Here is a 25,350-nt window from a genome sequence, read left to right on the forward strand (position 1 = left end):
ATTGAAATGTATGTCTAGTTACTGCAATTATCTGCTACAAAGCATAAATCTATAAGAAATGCGGGATCGTGTGTGTGTGTGTGTGTGTGTGTATATATATATATATATATATATATATATATATATATATATATATATATATATATATATATATATATATATATATATATATATATATATATATATATAAAAACAAAACACATATGCCATGTTGGAAGACCACGGAATAACACACACAGACCAATGATTAGCCCTGAGCAGATGTTGGAGGTCTTGGGGCTAGAGAGAAAAGGGTTTTTACAGTTTACTCCATAATTTGTTTAAATGGAAGCACCCATAGGGGAAATTTTAATTCTAAAAAAAAAATAAAAAATATGCGAGGTGAGACCTTGCATGGATTCCCCTCCCCCCCCCAGAGAAATATCCTTTAGTTTTGCAGCAAAATTGAGCAGATATTTTTTATAAACTGTAAAAATGCACAGCTGAGATGTTCCTTGGAACATCACAGCCAATTGAACCCACACGACCACTTGTCCTAATCAAAACCATATATTTGTCTTTCTATGTTCCCATTTTGCTTTGTAAAATGAAATCTTAATTGAATCTAGTTGATCCTTATGTGCAGAGTTCTCTTATGCACCAACCCTATAGCCTGATTTTATTCCAAATGTATTAAAATAAGTTGTAATGTGTATTATCCTTTTTTTTTAATTGGTGGCTTTATGCCTAGTTACCAAAAGTAATGACATTTAGTCATTTTTATGTGGAAAGTGTTTCAAACCATTTAAAAGGATTATCCCTTGACAAAGAGCTGCCGTTATCTGTGTGAAGTCTCCTTAAGCTGTAACACCGTTCCTTTCAGCTTGTAGATGAAAGTACCTTTAATGAAGCTGTTTAGGACAGAATACCTGTATCTTTGCATTCCCACTTTGTTGGAGAATAATAATAGTCCAGTAAGTTGTAGATATAATTAAGGCATTTACACAAATGGTCCCAGATATCATGGGAAGGGATGTTGCTACAGCCCAAATAAAGCTAGACTATGAAGTGGAAAATACACAGTGAGTTTACAGTGTCCCTGTATCTAATAGGAAATATTAATTATTACATGGACAATACTTCAGTTCTTGCACAGTCCAGATATTTGTTTTGGTTGTATTTCATGGCTATTGTTCCTGGTTGGAAAGTGGTACAAATTGCAAAGAGGAAAAATAAAAGACTTCTATCTTCTATTAGACTTGCAGCATAATAAGAAATAAGAGCAGTAAGTATGCTGGTATTGGATGCGTAGGAGACACGATTTTGCTACTTTTAGAGCTTACCTGGCCTAGAATTTTTTTTTTTTTTTCGGAAGCCAGTAAATAGAATGATGAGTGGCTATAGTTGTACTCCAGCAATTCAGACTCAATGTCTTGTGTAAGTTCTCAGGAACAGGCCTAGTGGTGTCCCGAATTACAATAGCCGTACAATCATAATCAACAGTTTAGTCAGCACCTAGTCATCCAACTTTCAATTGCTCTCTAGGAGTTGGGAGAGCCCCAAACGCAACTCATTGAGCTGACAGATCTTTATGTCCAGCTCATCCCCAGCTCTGTTGATTTCCTCCCGTATCTTATCCCTTTCTAAATGTGTTTCTTTCAGACTCTGCTCTGCCTTCTGCAGCTCTTTCTCCAGTTCCTGGTTTCGATCTTCCAGCTCCTGCCAAAACACACAGTAAACTGAAGATTAGATGATTTTGTGCAGTGCAGACTATCTCCCAGTTAGGCCACGCAATACAGAGCTGAATAGCTCACATACAGTAAAATACAGCATCTCAAGTTACAACTGCACTGTCGCACAGTTTGAGTTTACTTTAGATTGTTCTAATCTATTCCTGGGACCATAATGCATTCATTGTCTTCAGTTCCAACATGTTCCTGAAACCTCCATTTAATTAAAGAGGATGCCATATAGTAAAGACAAAGACAAGACAACACTTACAAGACAATGTTGGCATTCTGAGCCATATGACACACACTGGTATCCGTTTGCCACACTGCAGAAGGCCATGTCTGAACCCGCCAAGCACAGAGTGCAAGGAATGATTGGATGTCATTTCTGTGTATCCCTGTTTCACCTTCTGAATCACAATTCGGATGCACAGCTGGTCCTTGAACATGCTGAAGGGGGGCATGAGTATGTATAACAAATATAGTGTTCCTTGGACTGATTATCATAGTGCCTCTCCCCCTTGGCTTTCTGAGGCCTTATAGCTCTCAATCGTTTTCTTTCTCATGTCATGGATCTTTATCCTCTCTACTCCATTCTTCCTTCTCTCTTGGCTAGTGAGTCCTCCCTCTCTACTCATTCTTTCCTCTTTCTTTCTTTTTCTATCCCCTTGACATTATATACTGTTTATAATATAATATCTATTTTTCTTGGAAATTGGTCCTTTGTTTTGATTCATATATCAACTTCCCACTTTATTTACCTGTAAAATTCAATAATTAAAAAAAAAAAAAAAAAAAAAAAAAATTATATTATATATATATATATATATATATATATATATATATATATATATATATATATATATAGTGTGTGTGCATGCTGCACTGCTTGCATAATTTTCTTCATAAATTATCCCAATATTACAAACTGATAGTATACATAAAAATGAGAGAACACATTACACAGCCAGGGTATTTCACAAGCAGTTAGTGTAGATAATCACTGTGATATGAGGATGAAATAAATGTACAGAGGTGACCTGCACTAGACTGTTCTTCACGCTAATGCAATGTTTATTAACCACATTAACTGTGACAAAACAGATTTACAGTATTTGCTTATTAACTGCACAAGGTCATCAGTATTCCATAAATTTCCCACTTCTTCAGCATGAAAAACACAAAAGATGTAAAAATAAAGATGCTTTAAAGAGGAATATAATTTCCAAACTGAAGAATTTATACAGCAAATATATCATCTTAATGTGTTGTGTAATGTTAAATATAATTGTACAGTACTGCATTTGGCATATTTTTTGTTATAATGCTCCTCCTCTTTTTGATTGACTTCAGTATATTCATATGCTGGAGCTGCTCTGTCTTTTTCCCCAAACAACTATACAGCCCCAGTGGTTTAATGTGTAAGGCAGTGAACTTCTGAAGCAAATACAAATTCTTCTTTGTAAAGTCAGGTGCTCCCTACTTTCGCGCAATTACTTTTTTTTTTTTTTTTTTTTTAAAGTGGGGGGGAAGGGTAAGGATGTGTATGTCCTGATGGGAAGAGCTGTGCAGATTGGGGTGTTCCTTGCTGAGTGCAGATTATAGTAAACTGTGTATTTGGAAGAATTCTAATGATCTGGGAAGGGGACTTCTGCTAAAGCTTTGCCAGGGACTGACCACATTTGCAGAAATCAATAGGAAATTTAAGATCAGCTTCAATCCAATCATAAAACATGGCTATAAGTCAGAATGCAGCATTGCCCCACATGGGAGGTGAGGGAGGTGATAATCACCATTAAGGGAGTATAGTTCATAGAGTTGAGGTGCAATTTTAAGTGTTGGGATAGTTTTGATAGTGGAATGCCTTTACTTTCTGGATAGCAACCACAAGGGGGTTAGGTCTGATCAATTTACGAAGCCAGATTCAACATCGAGCCAATGCTTTGTGCTTGGGAGGGGGGAATTTACAAACTTTACATCAGGGAGACCTCTTCCACCCCCATTAATAGGTCTTTCCAATATGTTGTCTGAAAGTCTCGGATGTCTATTGTTCCAAATAATGTGGGTGAGGGATTTATGGGTGTTTAATAGGGAGAGGCGGACTGCCAAAGAGAGAGACTAAAACAGATAAAATTAATACCCTATCTAAATGACATTAACAGCTATGGTCCTGCTCAACCAGAAGACCGTAAGGCTGCTCCATGAGGTTTGGGCAGCTTGCATTTTCTTGGAAAAGCAAGTTGTATGTGACAAAGAGCCCTAGGTATTTTCCTTTTTTAGACTGCCACTTAAAGTTTGCTTTGAGTATTTTGTAACCAGACAGTTATAGGTTTGCATAATTTTGTAGAGGTTGGACATGGACATTTTTAGTGTGGATAATGAGAGCAAGATATCCGCTAAAAGAAGTGAAATCTTAGATTTGATGTTAACCCAGGGCCGGTGCTAGGGTCCATGGCGCCCTAGGCATTTTTACAAAATCGGGCGCCCCCCCCCCCCCCCCCGCAAAAATCGGCGCCCTCCTCCCTCCTCACCCCGTCTTTCCTTACCTTGTCTCACCACCGCCGCCTCTCTGCTCCGTTTCCTCCCCTCCATTCACTGACACTAGTGAGTGGAGGGGAGGAGACGGAGCAGAGAGGCGGCAGTGGTGAGCAATAGCCTCTTCCCCCCCCCCTCCCCGTGCATCTGAATGCTGTGCGGCGGCCGCCGCACAGTTTTAAAGTAATTTACCACTCTGTGGCGCCCTCCAGAGCCCGGCGCCCTAGGCAAGTGCCTAACCTTGCCTAATGGGAGCGCCGGGCCTGTGTTAACCATCCACACACCCTAAATATTGAGTTTGGACCTGATTCGCTACACAAGCGGCTCAATCACCAGGCAAAGATCAGGGTGGCATTGGGCATACCTGTCTGGTGCCAATACGTATAGACACCCTGGGCCTGATACACTCCATTAAGGAGTGTAAAGGTAAAAAAAAAAAAAAAAAAAAGGCGTAACTTCACTTTGGCAAAACCATGTTGCATTGGAAGGGGGCGATAAATTTAAAATGTGGGGACAGATTTATAGTTGGAGTAGAGCATGTCCTAGATCAACTTTACATTTCAGTGTAAGAATATAGATACTAAGTTTTTGTGTGCTACATGAAAAAGTAGCCAGTATTTAACTTATGTTAAATAATAAAATAATTATATAATACTAATTAATAATACTCCTTTACACCCCTTGCAGTGTAACATGGTTTGTCCAGAATCAAATTTACTCTTTTTATTTTTTTTGCCTTGCTCTCCTTAATAACTCAGGCCTCTTGTCTCGTTGGAGGGTGGTGTTCAGAACAGCATTAAAATCCCTGTCAACAATAAAGTCTGCTTTTCTAGTTTTGGAGAGGAGTCCATCTACCTTAGTAACAAATGAGTGTTAAGGCAGGTTGATCACATACATGTAAACTATGGTACATTTATATTTAGCTTGCCAACAAGGATTAAATAGCGTCCTTGTCTAATGAGGGAAGCTGACTCCTCTAAGGCGGTGTCACCAACTGTGGGGGAGAGTGTGCGATGCTGTGAACGCGGTGGGCCCACTAAAGAGGACAGTGGCGCACTGCCGCAAGCGCTTCTCAGACATCAAGAGGAGGCTTAAAGAGAAGATGGCCCAGGAAAGGCGGTCCACAAGACGCACGGGTGGTGGCCCCCCTCTTCGCATTGAATACACCAGTTATGAGGAGGAGCTGAGGCAGATAATGCCCCGTGAAATTGTGGAGGGAATTAATGTGCAAGACACATTCACCCTCGTTTGCCCAAGGAGTTGGTGAGTTATTTGTCCTTTTTACGATAACAATATTAAATGTGGTTTTTTTTCTTAAAAGTGCCTTTATTATTTTAAACATGTTTTTTTTCTTAAAAGTGCCTTTTTTAGACAATCAGTATGTAAAGGGCAAAAAATTGTTTTTGAACTGTTTTTAAATTTGCAAACACATTTTTTCCCCAAAATTTTTTTTTGTAAATTGCTTTTTGCTGCAAATACATTGTATGCTTTGTCTAATACATCCAGATTCGCCAGGACGCCAGTTTACTCCCAGTCCAAGGTCTTCACCTCCACCTTCAGCAAGAGATTCTGGCTCTGAAGAGCAAGCAGGTGCGTGTTCTCTGTTTGGGGGAGAAATAATGGACTTGGATGTTTTTGTGTACAAATGTTGGTGTCCATGTTATATTTAGTGATTTTTATATGGTTTGCAATGAGAACATAGGGCAACATTTACTAAACTGAGGGTTTGGAAACCTAGAGATGTTGCCTATAGCAACCTATCAGATTTTAAAAATAATTTATTTATTGCGTTCTTCAAAATGTCAGCTAAAATCTGATTGTTATATGATATGATTGCTATAGGCAACATCTCCACATTTTCAAACTCGCAGTTTAGTCTATATCCCCCATCATGTACTACACAGAGGGAGACCTAAAATAGTATTCGCTTACCCCAAAGCATGGTCTTGCAGCATTTTGATACAAACACCCTCAATGTTAGCATTAAAAATTATTTACATTTTGATCCCATCACTGTAACGCATAGGCAAAATGAGATTTTACTCCTAAAACATATGAGTAGCATCCTTCATCAGGTCACAGAGGACAACTAATCTTGAAGGTAGACATTTGTAACCATTCTTTAGTTGTTAAATGTTTTTTTTTTTGGGTACATTGACCAGAATGCAATTTACAAACATGTTATTTTCTATATACTTACCTTGGTTATTTCACCACAGGAACCTCAGCATCTCTGCAAGGCCAGCGCCAGTCTGAGCAGATGTCACCTACTGATGACCCACAAGGAGACACAGTCATCACTTTAGAGATGGTAGATGTCCCCGTGTCTACACGCCAGGAACAAGCACCTGGCCCTGCGGAACAGTCATCCGAGCAACAAGCTGCAGCTCCTCAGATGGATACAGGGCAAGAAATGGCCCAATCCATAGCTAATTTTCAGGTACAGCAGTGTCAGTTTATGGACAGCCAAACTCGCCACATGTCCCAAATTGCGGCCCAGTTGAGGCGGATACACCACTCCAATAGCCAAATCCCTGCTGGAATAAACCGTCTGGCAAACGCTTTGGAGCAAACCAATGTACAGCTGGCCCAAATGACTGGGGCTATGGACGCCTTGCATTCCTCCGTTCGCGAGGCAGGCCAACTACAGCAGGAACTCATTGCCCGCTTGCCGGCACCTTTTTCATCGGCCTCCACCAGTACTGCTAGTACGCCAAGCAGATCGGCACATAGTACTCCTCCAAGGAGAGGTGCTCGCACCAGGGGTGGGCGAGGGAGGGTAGAGAGTGGGGCAAAACATAGTGATATGCCAGCGAAAAGGCGGCGCTAGGGCAAAAATTTTATTATTGGGTAATGTTTTGTTATGTATGTGTAAGCGTTATACTTTTTCTTTTATTGTGTTGTAATGCAATAAATGCAGTTATATTTCATTGGTATCAGTCTTTCTTTTCTGCACATTAAACAAGAGTATACTGTTTTCTGTAAAACGATGCACTAATTTCACGTACACATTGACCTCTGACTGTCACTTTCCAGGGATTTTCACAATTACAACATCTGAAGTACACCCTATCCTCTGTTTAAAGGGTCCAATTTTATTAAAAAATTCCATTAAAAAAACCATTGCACTGACATAAAAAAAAAAAAAAAAAACTAAATGTAAGTGCATACTATAAAAAACATATTAAGTAGTTTGTAATGAGACGGTCTCAAATCTGCCTCCCCCTCTGTGCTCTGCACATCACCAAATGGGATACGGGCCCCTACTTGTTCACTGTCTACTGCAATAATCGGTGGGGTAAGTTGATGTAAAGCTAGATTATGTATCAGACAGCAAGCCAGGATAATATCAGACACCTTTACAGGTGCATACATAAGCACCCCACCAAATTTATCTAGGAACCTGGTTTACATGAGTACAAACATTGGTACTACGTCCACATCAGCCAAAGATTCCAGATTCAAACGCACTTTAAATGCACGTGGAGTGGCCGGTCTGCGCAGGGTCCGCGGAACAGATGACAACTGTTGTACATCCTCCTCCTCCAGGCGCCTTTCTGCCTCCATCAGGTAAAAAGCTGCAAACATACACTGTCCATGAATGCACCACATTCCCCGCAAAAGCCATTCTCCAAAAAACCCACACCTGATTAACTGCTGGCCGCTAGACTGTCATTGACTGTGATTTATTCAGGCAGAAACACCTTTTTGATTTTGTAACTTTTGGATTGCCTTAGCATTAAAGTAAGGGTTAACTATGTAATGACATATTGTGCATCCTTTGAAAAAACAACAGTATTTTTGAGGATTTGTTGCAACTGGAAAACCAAAAAAAAAACCTTTACATCAGTAAATAGGATGCAATAATACTGGGTGAAAAAAACCCAAAAAAAAACCTACCCTCAAATTACATGACAGTTTGCCCATTTCCCATATACAATCCTAAAGGAGGAAACTTTGCACAAAATGGCTCGCTCTTATGTTAAAAATGGCTAAATAGTTCAAACAGCACACTGTTTGAGCAATCTCGCCGCTCACAAGCAGCGATTTCATTTTGGTCTATTGAATGGCGGTTTTCCGGTGGCTTTATAAACCCCCTAATAGTAAATCCGGCTGTTTGTATGTTGAACATCGTTGAAACCATCATGGCGCTTTATACAGAGGCGGGTTTGGAAACATAATTTCTGGCCGTTTGGACGGCGAGTTTAGCCTTAGTAAATGCGGCGATGGCTAAACCGCCGCCAATCCCGCCGAAAGGCGGCGGGTTTACAAACACGCCTGATAGTAAATCTAGCCCTAAGTGTCTGTTTCTTTTACATAAATGTTGATATCAATATTACACGATGGTAACATTACAAATTTTTGAACAAGAAAGCATAGAAGGGGAAAAATGATCACGTACGGAAAACATTTTCTTTATAGTGAATAATCTAAAATACATTGTTAGTCCATCAGGCCATGTATATTACTTATAAACAGGTAAGGACTCAGTCAGCAGTAAATTCAGCAAGAAGGTGCAATTAGGCAACGTGGCAAAACCATGCTGGGACATATTGGTGTGGTCAGATTTGGAGTTAGGGGGGGGGGGGGGCATCACTGCTTAACTCTAAATCCCAATGTTAAATTAAATCTACCCAGTATTTGTGTGCTGCGGGCAAAAGCACCAGTATTTTCTTGCATGCCAAAAAAATCCCTTGCATCATAACATGATCTGTCCATGTGAATATTTGATGGATTTGCTCCTAACGCAAAAACAGTATAGTAATTAACAAGATAAACCATACTTTTCTTTGAGCACAGAGATCTGATTGCTCTTGCAGCATTATACATTATAAAATAATTCTGAATGATGTGCAAATGTGGTACTCCCTTTTGTATGCCTTTACAGTGTGGATTTCTTGAAGTGTGTTTCTTCAAAGACAATAACTGCTAAGGTCAACTTGCCCTGTGTCTGTCTATGCTCCTCCCACTTCTGCCACCCAGGGCAATGCATTGCAAAGCCAGTAGATGGAAACAAGAGCATTTTAAACATATATGATAAAGCCAGTGATGGTTAACATATTGTAGCATGGTGACAGTTCTTTGAAGTCTTTTATGTAATGGAAATATAGACATGTCCTAGCCAACATTTTATATATATGCTCACATTCTTACATACCTACAAAACACAAACATGCTTCAAGGTTATGAGTGCTATTGCTTTGTAGAGAGACCATGGTTCAGACCCAGCTTACTGCACAGAGTGTGGATAAACTGCCCACCCCCCCTCATAAACTGACTTTTCCTTTCCAATATGCTAGAATAACAGGGAGCCAGCTCTGCATCCTTCAACAAAGCATCAGGGCAAAGTATTTCCATGGCAACCGGGAGCACACTGACAAAGAGAATATCCACACCAAAGTAGACCCACACGAATCAGAGAGTTACTACTACTCTATACATATTTTCAGACACAAATTGTATATAAGTGTATAATCTCCATATTTATCCACAGGCAAAGGCCAGTGCAGGTGTCTTTAATTTCCCAGTATATCAGAACATTAAAATACAAAGCACAACTGTTGCATTTCAGATTCTATTACTGGAGAAGCCTTTGTAGTGGCTTCTCTTTCCAGGGCAGTTTGATTGTGCATAAAGATGTCATTTTTTTATTATTATTATTAGTAACATCCTTTATTTATAAAGCATCAACATGTCACACTGCACATTATGGGAATCATGATACAAATAAATAATATACAATGACATGAAAAGGTAAAGATTTATGAACATTTATTTATATAGCACCTACATATTCCACAGCGTTTTACAGAGAACATATAAGCATTCACATCAGTCCTGCACCAGTGGAGCTTGCAGTCTATAGTCCCTACCAAACTAGGGCTAATTTTGTTAGATGCCAATTAACCTACTAGTATGGCATATTTAGAGTGAGAGGGGAAACTGAAGCAAACCTGTGCAAACAAGGGGAGAAATGGAAACCATGAAAAAAAGTGTTCATTGAGGCAAAATTTGCACCACATACCTTATTGTATAATGTCAGCTTCAACTGCTTTCTTATATCCAACCATCCCTCCCAATGCCATTTCCAGTATACAGCCGTATGCCATTACACAGTATGTTCCATGCCAATATACTTTTACCCAATGCCAGCAGTAAACATAGTATTGTTCACACATACCAATAGTATACAATATATAGACCCCCCCAGTATGACCCATTTCTTTAATATAAAATTCTTGCTCCCAAACTTTCCTTTTATTTTCCTTTGGTTAAGTTAATTGATGAGATTGATTTTATTAAACAGTTAAATAAATTAGGTAGTAAAGGATCTATGAAAAGATAGATAAGTGAGAAGACCAGGAGTAGAGACATTTTTAGTGTATATCGCAGAAGTCATACAAGCCTGGTCCACTCTCATAAAACTGGAATACTGTATATATAGTATTGGCGATATGAGTGGTCAATTTGACTCTTTCATGCCAACAGTTTTCACAGTACTGAGCCCTCATGCTGAGTATAATGATGTTATAATGGGGTCAATACTGATACTCTAGTAAAGAATTGTGCCCTCATACCTTAGATATACATAGAGGGCCTGATTCATCAAGGCACGCAAAACGAACGTAATGTGAGTTTTTAAAAAAAAACCAAAAAAAACCGCATGTAATTCAGGCATATGCTCGTCAGTATTCAACTACAAGCGGATCAGAACAAATGTCTATTGTTGAATCCGTGTCTAGGTACGCTCTGCATATACAGCACTTCCCATATTGAGACAGACAACACAGTGCAGATACAAACCATACATAAGTGCAATATAATGTCCCAGTAGAACACACAGCACCGGACCTGTAGTTGGTGCAAGTGAAACAACTGACAAACCTTAGAGATGCCCAAAGCTTGAATCGGGCACTGATGCATACGCTCAACCTTGGTATGTCCTTGCTGTACACTGACTGCATACGTCCCTATCCTCCCCCGTTCCACCCCAGAAGTGTCCCTTGTCTTCGAAGATGAATTACATGTACTTGCGTTCACTGGCTTAAAGTTCATTTCTGGACGGTGGCTAGCACTTCTGCCTCACAGTGCTGGGGTCATGAGTTCAATTCCCGACCATGGCCCTATCTGTGTGGAGTTTGTATGTTCTCCCTGTGTTAGTATGTTTTTGGAGTGTGGGAGGAAACCCATGCAAATAGGTTAATTGGCTGCTATGAAATTTGACCCTAGTGTCTCTCTCTCTCCCTCTCCAATTGGGCAGGGACTGAGGTGAATGAGTTCTGTACAGTGCTGCGGTATCAGTGGCGCTATATAAATGACTGTCAGAGCTCACTGGAGGAAATACAACGTCAGATCTTTGTGTACTGTGTAATTCTTGTGAATAAACAAGTGCACAGAGAATGCTGCCAAATGTCATTACAGCAAATGCATGCTACCAAAGTTTTACAGGTCCTTGCAGAACAGATATATATATATATATATATATATATATATATATATATATATATATATATATATATATATATATATACACATATACTAGACAGTGTCATTCTGATAAAATATATACTTATTTCAGTGTACAAGAGAATGTTAAGCATGTGTGCATGGTAAAAAAAAATTATGGCAATAATGTTAATGTTGGTTATGCACAATATAGCTAAAAGTGGGAACCACATACATCAGACCCAACTGTCCAGCATATACAGACCATTTGCTGAACACATTCCATACATCCCCATATCAAATCTATCATCATATTACTCCCATATATTCAGGTAGATTCTGATATTCAACACCCGAGGCCCCATCATCCACTGGCACTGCCTGTTGCTCCTCACTGACAGGCGCTGCACTGAGTTATATTTAGCAATGTAATTGGTATCACAGTACAAACGGTTGCACTACCTACTGAACTCTCCTTGGCTGGCATTCAGCAGGAGGTAGCACTTTTAGCACTGAATAATAACCATGTGTCACACAGTGGGAACATGTGACTTGTTGAGTTATTTTAAGGCCTAACATGATATAGGCCGTTTCCATCTAAAGTCATTGTAATATTATGGATTTACAAATAGGAAATAAGAGGGTGCTGTCTCATCCTATTTGCCCCTTACTTTAGTAACTACACAGTGTAGGGGGTGCAGGGGTCTCTGAGACAATTAGAGCCCAAAGGCATCAACTTATATTCTCACAGTGGCTTGTGAGTTTGAGTCTCAACATACTGGGCTTGGTTCCCATCATTGCAAAACCTTAGTTGATCCATCAAACATTATGTGATATAATTTCTTATTAACCATACTTTTATCTGTTTTTGCTCCGGTTATTCCAATCAGTAGATCCCTTTTTACAAACATGCAGGTTTCATTGGGGAGTGAGTATCTACTGTAATTTTCGCCTTAGCCTAGGTGTAAGCAACTTTGGAGTGAGCAGCGTTAGAATCAACCGGTCACTGGTGCAAATTGTCCTAGGGCAACATGTAGTCCAAGAATTCCTAAACCATAATAGTTGTTCAGACTTTAAATGTGTTGTTACCTGAAGTTTCTGCAGTAGGTCGTCCCTCTCGCTCTCCAGCTCTGTAAGCTCTGGTCTCTGTCCTTTCAATTGGAGTATCTCCTAGGCAATACAACAGAACAATATTTAAATATTCAACAAGGACATTCAGCAAAAGCATTAACCCTCTTGTAAATGTGAAGTACTTTTTCTAGAGCCACCAATTCTTTCGTTTAATGATTTGTATGAGTTTATAATAGCACAGACCCTGGTATAAGCAAACATTGTTTCAGTACTATATATTGTCATTTTTGTACAGCGCTATGTAATATATCAGCACTTTATAAATTAATAATAACAACAATATTTTCTTTATTTTTGCTCTTAATTTTTTTTTAATTTTCTTATAAATAAAGTTCAATAAAATCTGAGGTAGTAGAATAAGTAATGTAAATAAGAACACCTCTTTGTAAAGTTTGTTTAAATAAGGCCAACAAATATCCTTTCACTGCTTATTTTGAAGCCCCAGTTGTGTAACATGCAGGCATGTAGTGTGACGTTTTTAGTAGAGCGGTGGAAATCTCATACCACTTAAAAATGTTGTTGATTCGAAAATTTAGGCGATGGAAAAAATATGCTGACCAAATGCTTTTATACACACCTGCATGCTAAAATAAGCTGCCACACCCCTCCAAAAAATACAGAAGAAAAGCACACAAAAAAAATATAATATATATATATATATATATTTATTTTACCCAACGCCATAAACATCTCATTTGATGTTACCACCCCTGAGAGCCCAGTCACCTCTTCTTTGCTTTTCAGCAGCACCTCCAGATCCTGCAATCTCTCAGTGAGTTCATTCTCCTGGTCTGTGGCAGTCACTGTGGTGGACTGAGTTTCCAACTCTGCAACCTGCAAGATAGTGAGTCAGGAAACAGGGAATTGCATGCTGCAGCTTTCTCTATATGGACTGTAATCTTGCATTCAGCATACAGGAAGCTTTTCATTTTGTAAATCGCAATATGGTCATGTGGCTTTTTTTGAGAGTCATACAATCCTCTCACACAAGTCTTTATTGTGTAGTTAAAAACTGTTTTCAACGGAGATAGGGATTTTCCCTATCAAGCGATACTGCTGTGCTATCATCGGCGCTAGCCCCCGATGGCGAAGAACTTCGCTGGGTGCCTGCAGTGAAAACTTGGCCATGCAAAGAAAGGGGATGCCTATTTAACAAATATAGCAGTGGTACATGTGCCACAGTCCTCCTATCATTATCGCCATCTCAAGATATATTGATTGAAAAAAATGTGTATTTTTTTATTTAAATAAAGTGGTTTTTTTCATGTAGGAATGATTGCAAAATTTTTTTATTTTTATATATATATATATATATATATATATATATATATATATATATATATATATTTTGTAATATATTATTTATTTTAACAAGTGTAACAGGTAGCCAGGGGTTTCAGTTCCACTGTGCCCACATGAACCTGCTCGCTGGGTCATGTATACACCAAAGACTGTCTGGCGAAATGATAATGGGGTCTTATGCGTTAATTTTTATATGTGCACTCACTTTAAAATAAAAGTGGAAAACAATTATTAAGACGACTGTGTACCTAGTCACAAAAAAATAAAACAAATCTTATAGCAGAATATACAAAAGTTTGTAGTTTTCAATTTACTCCTTTACAATTGCATTCATTGATGCATCAAACTTTCATAAAACGCTTTTGTTTGCTGGCAGCTGCCTCTTTCTTTTAGAGTAGCTGTGTTTAATATTGCAAATACCTCGCAAACTCCCAACAGAGTAGGCAACTCTCCCATTAGGACCATTACCAGAATGAAAGGTGGGAGAGGACATGCTGTGAATACGTAACTAGCAACTACAATCCCATGCCCGCCTCAGTGGACACGGAGTGGGCAAGGATGCCGAGATGAAATTAGCGTTATCATAAGCCTTGTCACATGCACTTGAAGATAAATCAAATGCCATGAAGCTATGCCCACCTATTCTTTTCATCCCTCCCTTTCTAAAGATGTGGAGTATCCGATGTGAACTAGGCAAGTCTATTTATGACCCCAGCGAGGTAGCCCTCAATACATATTGCTGCAAACCGCAGCGGTACATATAGAAGCACCACTGCAATTTACTATACCGGGGCTGCTCTGGGAGCCCCGGCACTGATCCTTCTCCTACACTAAGTATTTTCCCTCTTCAATGGAGAATAGACTATATGCATACACATGGTGCTTTACCGGCGAGGGATCCAGCGAAGCTTCCCATTGAAAATAACCAGTAACCTCATGCTGAGATGCTTAATAAGTTCACAAATGCTGTTGTCCCAATAGAGCGCTAAGGGCAGCACGGTGGCTAAGTGGTTAGTACTTCTGCCTCACAACACTGGGGTCATGAGTTCAATTCCCGACCATGGCCTTATCAGTGTGGAGTTTGTATGTTCTCCCCGTGTTTGCGTGGGTTTCCTCCGGGTGCTCCGGTTTCCTCCCACACTCCAAAAACATACTGGTAGGTTAATTGGCTGCTATCTAAATTGGTGTGTGTGCGTGTGTGTGTGTGTTGTGTGTTGTGTGTGTATGTTAGGGAATTTAGACTGTAAGCTCCAATGGGGCAGGGACTGATGTGAATGAGTTCTCTGTACAGCGCTGCGGAATCAGTGGCACTATATAAATAAATGATGATGATGCTAACAGCGGTAAGCCCTGATAATTGGGTTACCCCTTGATAAATAACAAGAAGTGGTGATAGAGCCTTTTGCTTGCATTTATGCCTGCATTGTGGCTATTCACTACTTTTTAAAAAGACCCCTAAAACTGATAACATGGCACTTTATATACTGAAAGGACTCTGTTGGGACAGGACATGTCATTATCTATTCACCAAACTTGCAGTTTACTCTCTAATATATCATGTAAATAAAAAATTGTTACATTTTAATACCTTTTTAAATACCACTTATTTCTTCCACAAATGAAATACCGTTTGTAATAAGCTGTTAATTTATATTTTAAAGATTTAAGCCACTGCCAGGTTATCAACATAAGAACAATTTCTCTATATGGTTTTTTTTTTTATGAGCTTTGCTTGCAGTAAAATAACATTTTATGATGTCGTGTTGAGCCTTGTCCTACAGTGGCAGTTATATTTTAAATTACGACATTGAAGACAAACCATGAAAGAAAGCTTGATTGGTGTCCTACCTCACCCCACTGTTAAGTGTTTTTCCTGCCTGAGTCAGTCCAAATGCATGTTTTTCTCCTTTATATATGTGCTGTCAATCTGACCAAAGCATTTCCACTTGTAAAAGCACAGATTATATTTTATAACACCCACATACACATTGTGTGTATATATATATATATATATATATATATATATATATATATATATATATATATATATATATATATATATATTATATTATATATACATACACACACACACAAGGTAACCTGTGCATGATACTCATGCATTCTAGTCAAATCAAGCTACTTAAGGTGTTAAAAAGGTTCTTGTCATGCATTTGGGCCATAGCCCAGGCCTCAACCACCAACCACTCCCCACTGTCACCCCCGGCAACCACCAACCACTCCCAACTGTCACTTCTCCTTCAAGAAATATATATATATATTTTTAAAATCTTTATAAACACTTTTAACAATTAACAAATTAAATTAACAAATTAAAAACATCTTAGTATACCAAATTTCAGCCCTTTCTGTTTTTTTTTCCCACACACACTAAGAATTTAGTAGGTCAGTGTATAACTCCGCCCAGCAGGTGGCGCTGCAGCTTGGTTTTATTTTTTCCACACACAGACAGACTAACACACGCCACTAGACATTTATATTATATATATATATAATATAAATGTCTAATATAATATATATATAATATAAATAAAATATATATATATATATATATATATATATATATATACACACACATATATATATATATATATATATATATATATATATATACACACACATATATACACACACACACACACATATACACACATATACATACATATACATACACACACACATATGCACATACATACATACCTCACACACCCAAAAAAGGGAACTGTACTTAGTATGTCAGTAAGTGTGTGTGTGTAACTATTTAGCACCTTATGGAGGTAAATACATTTTAAAGGGAACATACACCAAATGTTATTTAAACTTACTTATATGATGTTACATATAAAAGTGACTTAAAGTGAACATGCCACCATAAACGAACATACATATTCATCTTGTTACTAGCTCTGTAGGCAAGAAACATTTCTTATATACCATTTCTTTGCATCTCATTAGCAACAATTGCCGGAGACTGAGATATTGAGATTAAAGCATATTTGCCTACTTTAAGGACCTCTTCCAAAAGGGAGGTCCAGTGGACAAATGCAGAAGGTGTCTAGTACTATCATTGGAGGTTGGCTCCCCACGAGTGCCATGACTCTGAAGATCTTCTCAGTCAATGCCTCAACTCCCCTCGAAAACGCACAATCCTCTTGGGAGCTTGTAGGAGAGAAATAGCAGACATCGTATTTCTACAAGAAACTCATCTTACTGGAGTCCATTCACAACTTCAGGGTAAGCAGTTTTCCCAGACCTTCTTTGCCTCGGCGGACTGTAAAAAACAGGGCGTTGCTATTTTGATTCATAGTAAAGTCCCCTTTCTTCACTCCAAGACCTATTCAGGTACGGAAGGACGCTTTCTGTTGGTGATTGACACCCTCTGGTCTGCCTCTGTTACTTTGATATCAGTCTATGCTCCTAACCAGAGACAAAAACCTTTTTTTACAAAAAAAATTTAACACATTGAGCGGTTGGCGCAGGGCCATGTCATCATTGGCGGTGACTTTAATGTAACCCTTGATCCGGTCCTCGACACGTCTCTTTCCTCCTCCTCCCGTTGGGGCGCCTCCGCCTCCCCAGATTATTCCTGTTTGTCCATGTTGCTTACACAACATCGTCTATTTGATTCATGGAGGCTATGCAACACAGATGCTAGGGATTATACCCATTTCTCTGCTCCTCACCAACTATATACACGCATAGATATGCTATTCGTTTCGCATGCACTTACCCACCTGGACTGATCATTCTGTTATGTCCTGCCTCATAGATCTACTCAAAGCGCCCCCTCAGCGCAGTAGATGGCGTTTAGAGGACTCGCTATTACTAAATAGATCCACATGCCTAGATATAAAAGACATCTATTACTAATTACTTTATAGAAAATTCAACCCCTGACGTGTCCCCTGGAATCGTATGGGAGGCCCATAAAGCTACTATACGGGGCCAGTTGATCAGTCAGTCGGCAATGGCCAGGAAAAGAGCGGCTGAGGAAGTATCCTCTTTGGAACTCAGATTAGCGTCTATCTTCGCGCAACACCAAGACCCTGCCGTGCTCCCTAAGTTTGCCTCATTGAAGAGTCAATTAAATACCCATCTTACTCGTAGAGCCGCCATCACTATGCAGAAACTTCAGCAGCATTACTTTGAAAAAGCCAATAAAGCCGATTCGGTTCTAGCGAGAAACTCTGAAAAAAAGTATCCCAGAGTCATATCGATAAAATACACTTCCTTCTGGCAATATTACTTATGACCCGGCAACTATTGTTAACGAATTCAGGGAGTTTTATTCTTCTTTTTATAACCTTAATGTGCATTCCTCCCATAGAAATACCCAAGTTCCCACCTTGACTGAATATCTTTCATCCACACCCCTTCCTAAAATTACTTCAGAGCAGCAATTATCGCTGAATGCAGACATTACTTTGGCTGAGGTTCTGGTGACAATTAAGGCATTGAAGTCTACCTCGGCTCCCGATCCAGATGGCATTACCCCCCAATACTATAAAAAGTTTGCAGAGGACCTCAAACCCCATCTAACAAAATTCTTTAATGAAGTGCTTGAGGGGGCTTACTTTGACCCCGCCACCACCAGGGCCAACATAATTGTTATTCCTAAACCGGGGAAAGACCGATACCTATGTGCCAGCTATAGACCAATCTCATTACTTAATGTTGATTTGAAAATATTTGCTAAGATTTTGGCCTCTAGGTTGAACCCATTTCTCCCTGCCCTCATCCATGCAGACCAGGTGGGTTTTATTCCAGGGCGTTATGCCGCTGACAATACTAGAAGGATTATTGACTTGATTCATATGGTACACAGCGATCACCTTCCTTCACTGCTCATCGCGCTAGACGCTGAAAAAGCATTCAACTACATCTCTCTCATCTTTAATAGAGGGGGTATTTCGAGCAATGGGGTTCACAGTCAGATTTCTGACAGGTATCCTGGCCCTCTATCATTCCCCTACGGCTACTGTTTCTGCTAATGGTTTGACTTTAACGCCTTTCCCGATTCTGAATGGCACACGTCAAGGCTGCCCCCTCTCTCCACTTATATTTGCTTTTACTATTGAACCACTGGCCGCAAGGATTCGAGATAATCATCATCAACATTTATATAGCGTCAGCAAATTCTGTAGCGCTTTACAATTGGGAACAGACATTAATAAAACAATTCTGGGTAATACATACAGACAGAGAGGTAAGAGAACCCTGCTCGCAAGCTTACAATCTATGAGATAATCATGAGATATCTGGTGTGCAAGTAGGTCCTTCTACCCATAAGATCGCGCTTTATGCGGACGATGTCTTGCTGTCCATTACTCACCCCAATATGTTGGTGGCTCCTCTCTTGGCCGAGTTAGACCTCTTTGGCTATTTTTCATGCTATAAGATCAACCCGGACAAGACGGAGGTACTAGACTTTAATGTTTCAGATACAGACACGTTACTTTTGGTGCTTTTCTTCCCATTCCAGTGGGGTCTTCAAAATATTTTATATTTGGGCGTCGTTATCACTAAGTATTACCGACACCTTTTCCAGGCTAATTTTCTCCGCCTCCTCGGCCAAATAAAGTCTGATCTGTCAGCTTGGTCCCAATTTTACATCTCTTGGATTGGCTGCATTAATGCTGTTAAAATGAATATCCTTCCCATGTTGCTTTATTATTTCCAAACTCTTCCTATTCGTATTCCACCCCATGTTTTTAAATTCCTTCAATTCCACGTCGCTAGGTTTGTCTGGTCGGACAGGCGGCCCCATGTTCGTCATTCTTCAGAGATCCCCGTGGGGAGGGGGTCTGGGGATTCCTGATTTCCGTAGATACTAGGTCTCTGCCCAGCTCGCTCAATGTGTCTTATGGTGCGGTTCGACAGAAACTAGAGTCTGGTCTAAAATCGAGGCGGAAGGTCTGGGGCTGCTTTCATTATCCTCTCTCCTATGGCTCCTAAGGTCACGTCGTCCCAAGCACTTTCTACTCCATCCGGTTATTTCACATTCGTTATCTATTTGGGACTCATCGTCTCAAAAATACGGCCTGTCGCCACATCCTTCCCCGGTAATTCCGCTATTTAACTCCCCGGATTTTCTTCCAGGTTTGCACCCTAGCTCATTTCAGCCATGGTATTCACGGGGAATCAGATATCTCAATCATTTAACCTCCTCCGTGACCTTTCCTCAATTCTCTGATATCCAATCTCGTTTTCATATTCCTGCACAGCACTTTTACCAGTTTCTGCAAATACATAATTTTCATAGTGTTGTTAAAAGCCTACTCTCAGCTCGACTGCTCTCTACTTTTGAAGCCCTTTGCTTACACCAGTCTTCAACTAAAGGTCTCATTTCCACTCTTTACTTTGAGCTAGCCTCTTTCACCTTGATTTTTAGAGGCCCGCGTGAATTAGCCTGGGAGCGGGACCTTGGTGAAGAGTTATTAGACGAGGAGTCGTTTGAGATTTATGAGAACGCAGCCTCCAGCTCTATATGTGTTTGAATTAAAGAGAACACTTATAAAGGTGCTTTATGTGCCCTTGCGCTTCATAGAATTCGGCCTGACTCGTCTGATCGGTGTTGGAGAGGTTGCTCCCATGAGGGCACGTTCCTCCACATTTGGTGGTCGTGCCCAAGACTGTCAAGTCTTTGGTTGGAAATTAAGAATTTGATTCACTCAGTTCTGCGGGTGGACATTCCTCTGGAGCCGAATTCTTCTTCCCATAGGAGTTCCCTTTGTGTCCCGCTATCAGAATAAATTAATTAGGCACGTTCTCTCGGCAGCTTCTTGTCAAATTGCAGCAGACTGACGGCAACAATCCCCTTCTTCTTTTCAATCCATAATTAATAGAGTATGGCAGACCCAGTGGATGGAATATATGACCAGTTTTATCCGCTACTCCTCGATAGCCTTCCCCAGGGTTTGGGACCCCTGGCTATCCTTTTTTCAAGCGTCTCCTCCCTTTACTTAACTCAGTATTATTTAAAATCTTTGTTCTATGCCTTTTCTTTTTCAGAGCTTCCCCCACTCCTCACAATGGATCTAGTCACTATTCTCCCTTCCCTTTTCTCTCTTCTGTTCCCTTTTCCTGGTCCCCCTCTTTTCTCTCTTCTCGTTTTCTCTTCTTTCTGTACAAAAACTGTTTGGGTCACTCTTTTTCCTTAGATTTAAAAGTCCGGTTGAAGTGTAGAATTTTTTGATCTGCGCTGGACGTAGATTTTGTGTGATTTTCCTGTTATTACCTACTCGTGTTTTCACGATGTCAGCTGTAATCTTTTGTTTATGTGACTTCGCAAAAATAAAACTTTAAAAAAATATATAAATAAATTAACTGTAGAGGATGTCTGGATCATTTGTTATTAGTCTTCTCTCCCTGCTGTTTTCTGTCAGTGTCTAACAATATTAGGGTGGCTGTCAAATCTCTTCTTAAGAAAGAAAATAGCTGAAAGATCTCAAAGTGTCCTGAATACAAGGTTTGTGTTATGGCAATACTGGACAGGATCATAACCCCCTAGAACCTACTTCACAAGGTCTTTGTCTAGAGCAGCCCGTTTTTCAAGGAACACAAAATGTTCCAAAAGTACTCGGTTACCCCCAGGACTATTCTTGTTATATAGGGGCTTATTAACCATATATTACTGAATTTGGTGGACAGGATATGGAAGGACGCAGCAGATGGTAACAAGAGCAGCGGTACACAGGCCAAAATTCAGGGCTGGCTGAGATCTGCAGCGAGGGCAACAGCTGAGATTGTGGCCCTGTGGTGACACTTGGATGTCCGGTACACCCCTTCCCCTAAAGTTTTGATGGATAAGTGCTGTTCTTGAAACAAAATAGGGACATAAAATTAAAAAAAACACCAATACCTGATTGGACCCTTACTGATCAAACACCATGAGCCAGCACACTCAATCCCTTTGTCCTATGGCACTCATTGACCTGGATTTAGGACCGTAAAACCCCCTTTCTCTGGCTGACAGCTACAATCTGCACACTGATGTTACTCAAAGTGTCAAAGATTTGGTGTTGGGTTTGTTTGACTTGCTTCCTTTCAGACATCTCTAAAGTAAATAATTTGACATCCTGTTACACATTTACAAGGTGCTACTGATATCATGGTTATAAAATTACTACTTGTATATTTGATGAGCATATAATATATTCTGTTACTCTTTAAATGTTGCTTTACTATTTCTTGGATTGCAAGTGACACTCGAGTAGCTAACTTGTCATACTGAATTTTTGACTTCTTAATAGTAGTTTCAGTGTTGTATTGCTCCATGACTTTGCCAAAAAATACATTTTGGGATAAGAGACATTTTTCGACTGTAGAAAATTGAATGATTTAATAACACTACTTATTTTGATTCCACTTGCAAGCTAAGTGCAAATTAATTACATCATTTTAAAACCCTAAACATCTGAACGTAGTGAAAAATTCAGCAAATACATAATGTGAATACCGCTTGACATCCGTACCCTTTGTCGTAACCTCTCCGACTCCTCCTGGTATCCAGCCAGCTGCTTCTTCCACTTCTCCACATTGGCGTTTGCTTCTCGCAAAGCAGCTACCAACTTATTGTTGTTGTCCTGAAGACTGAAGAACTCAGCTTCCCACTGCACTTCACACACTGACCTGGACAACAGACATTCAGAAGGCTGTCATGGCAATTCATAAAACTGCTTCATACGGTCTCAGACTTTTGTTAGTATAGTATAGAGAGATTTCAGCAAGGAAATTAAAACGGACATTATTATTTGTTGATTAGTTAACGCTGTTTGACCCTCAAATCCCAACCGCCTATCCTCAAAATGTATTTATACAGGAGGTTATACTGTGGAGGAGGAAATAGAGGTAAAGTTGGAAGACAGTTACTTAAATTACTTGTGACAGCTTAATGTGAAGATAAAGTTCAAGTTTGTTTTATTACATTATTATTTTTATTTTCAATGGACAGCTGTAACGCAACAAGTACAACATAGTTTTCTTTTTTAGAATAAAACAATCAAAAACAGGAGGTAAAACATCTATAGTGGGGAAAAATAAAATGTGGTGAAAGAGAGGAAAGGGGAAGAGTGGGGACTAGGCAATTTTATAGATGGTTTTTAGTCACGGAGAAGACTCTGCAGAGGTAAAAAAAAAGGGAGGAACCAGCATTCTAGAATGAATTACAGGAAAGCTAGAGGGTCAGGTAGTAGTTGGAGGAGTTATTTGTCGCTCATGGAAGGAAGCCCATATTTGTGTGAAAAGATCTGGTTTTATCATGAAATAGGTAATTTTTCCATGCATGCAGCATGCCTGATTCGATTTTTAATTATAGAAACAGGGGAAGGTTTGCTCTGTTTCAAGTGGCCTGCTATTGCAGATCTCACAGCAGCCAAAATGGGTCTGTTTTTTCCTAGAGGGGGGGCTCGCTTCCAGGTGTAAGGAGGAGCAAGTCAAGGATATACAGACCTTTATACAGACACATGCACAGTGCAAAAGTGGGTATTTTATGCTAAAATATGGGGCTCGTCACAAACTCTTCATGAGCCGCCTAACGTCTAAATACTAGTGTGTCCAGGGTGAGTACCATGGTCCTTTGGGACCGATCCTGTCCAACACAGGGTAGGGAGTAGAGACAGAAATGGGCAGAACAATCAGTGAGCACATAAAGAGAGAACCTGACAGATAATACAAAGCTCAAACAAGACAATTAAAAATATACAAGGTGCCAATCCTACATGTATATTTTATGTTTTAAATGGCTAAAAGGTCATCCCTATACTATAAGCAAACTAGTGACATTCTGACATTACACAGGTTTGTTGGTAACAAACATTAATTCATCTTCCATTTTAGTCTGCATTTTATTTACCTTGCTTAAGCGAATCATAAATTGTGGACCATTGACAAATGTAGAAATATAGGACCGCAAGATAGTAAAATTTTGTGCAAAGCATCTGTGCAGCCCAACCTTAAAGAACAAAATGACGGTGGCCAAGTAGGAACATTTGTGCACTAAAAAATGTGCTGCCAGGAATGCCCACACATTCACTTATTCTGGGACACTTTAACTAGACATAGTATTAACACTTTGTGCATAACATTCACTAGCACACGACAGGGTGATCCTGACACCTAGTCGACCAACCTGACATTCCCAGAGTGGAAAAAAAGCTATTGTTATTTCTAGGAGCAGTGGGACACAAAGCTATATTACAGCAATGGATACACAAAACCCCACCAACAGATGGCAACTGCTAGACTCTTACTTCTGTTTAATATGGATTGGCTTGAGAAATCATTCAACAAAAAGCTCTCTACACCAGCAGTTTCCACTGTTCGGATAAATTTATATCATTGCCACTGATGACTAAACAAGCTAACCAAAAGAGTTTTCAACACAGTACCTAATATTCCCTACAACTATTAGAAGATAATGAGGTTTGATCTGCTAACCCCCTTCTGCTGTACTTTGTTAATCCTGGATAGAGAGGTGATAACTTTGTCACTTTCCCTCCCTCTCACATACCTTACCTTCCTGCTCTATGGAACGATCGCCAACCTCTCTGGGCTCGAGTGAGTGGTTTCTGACTATTACAAGAAACTATTGGGGTCATGAGTTCGATTCCCAACCATGGCCTAATCTGTGTGGAGTTTGTATGTTCTCCCTGTGTTTGCGTGGGTTTCCTCCGGGTGCTCCGGTTTCCTCCCACACTCCAAAAACATACTGGTAGGTTAATTGGCTGCTATCAAAATTGACCCTAGTCTCTCCCTCGCTGTCTGTCTGTGTGTGTGTGTGTGTGTGTGTGTGTGTGTCTATATTAGGGAATTTAGACTGTAAGCTCCAATGGGGCAGGGACTGATGTGAATGAGTTCTCTGTACAGCGCTGCGGAATTAGTGGCGCTATATAAATAAATGGTGATGATGATGATGATGATTACCTCTATATCTTTTACCACCATAGTCAATTTCATGTCCTTTAGATTCTCTCTTATTCAAGCTGTTGCAGATTCTCTATATTGTGATTTATGTTTATTCTGTACATATGTTTATTCTGTACATGTTTTTTTTTCTACGTATCTTGTAATGTAGTAGACCATAATAAAAATATTTTGGGGAAGAAAGTGCTGACATTTTTTTTTCACAAATGAACCCCACTGCCGTTGTTTTAGATAATACTTTGTAATTTCTGGTAATTTCTGGTAATTCATTTCTCTTTGTTTTTTT

General features: G+C 39.6%; 1 protein-coding gene across 2 annotated transcripts in view; it reads right to left on the reverse strand.

The window, feature by feature from the left end:
- Positions 1-201: 201 nt before the first annotated feature.
- The window catches only part of HOMER3 (homer scaffold protein 3), an 88,334-nt gene continuing 63,185 nt past the window's right edge, over positions 202-25,350 (reverse strand). For both annotated transcript variants that reach the window (XM_075207500.1, XM_075207492.1), the window contains 4 exons: positions 22,616-22,772; positions 13,548-13,655; positions 12,780-12,860; positions 202-1,698 (listed from right to left, as the gene is read on the reverse strand). In XM_075207500.1, coding sequence (XP_075063601.1) covers positions 1,510-1,698; positions 12,780-12,860; positions 13,548-13,655; positions 22,616-22,772 — 535 coding nt within the window. In that variant the 3' untranslated portion in view covers positions 202-1,509. The remainder of the gene's footprint in view (positions 1,699-12,779; positions 12,861-13,547; positions 13,656-22,615; positions 22,773-25,350) is intronic.

The sequence above is a fragment of the Mixophyes fleayi genome, chromosome 1 (genome assembly GCF_038048845.1).
Source record: "Mixophyes fleayi isolate aMixFle1 chromosome 1, aMixFle1.hap1, whole genome shotgun sequence".
In the NCBI taxonomy this organism is placed as follows: Eukaryota; Metazoa; Chordata; class Amphibia; order Anura; family Limnodynastidae; genus Mixophyes; species Mixophyes fleayi.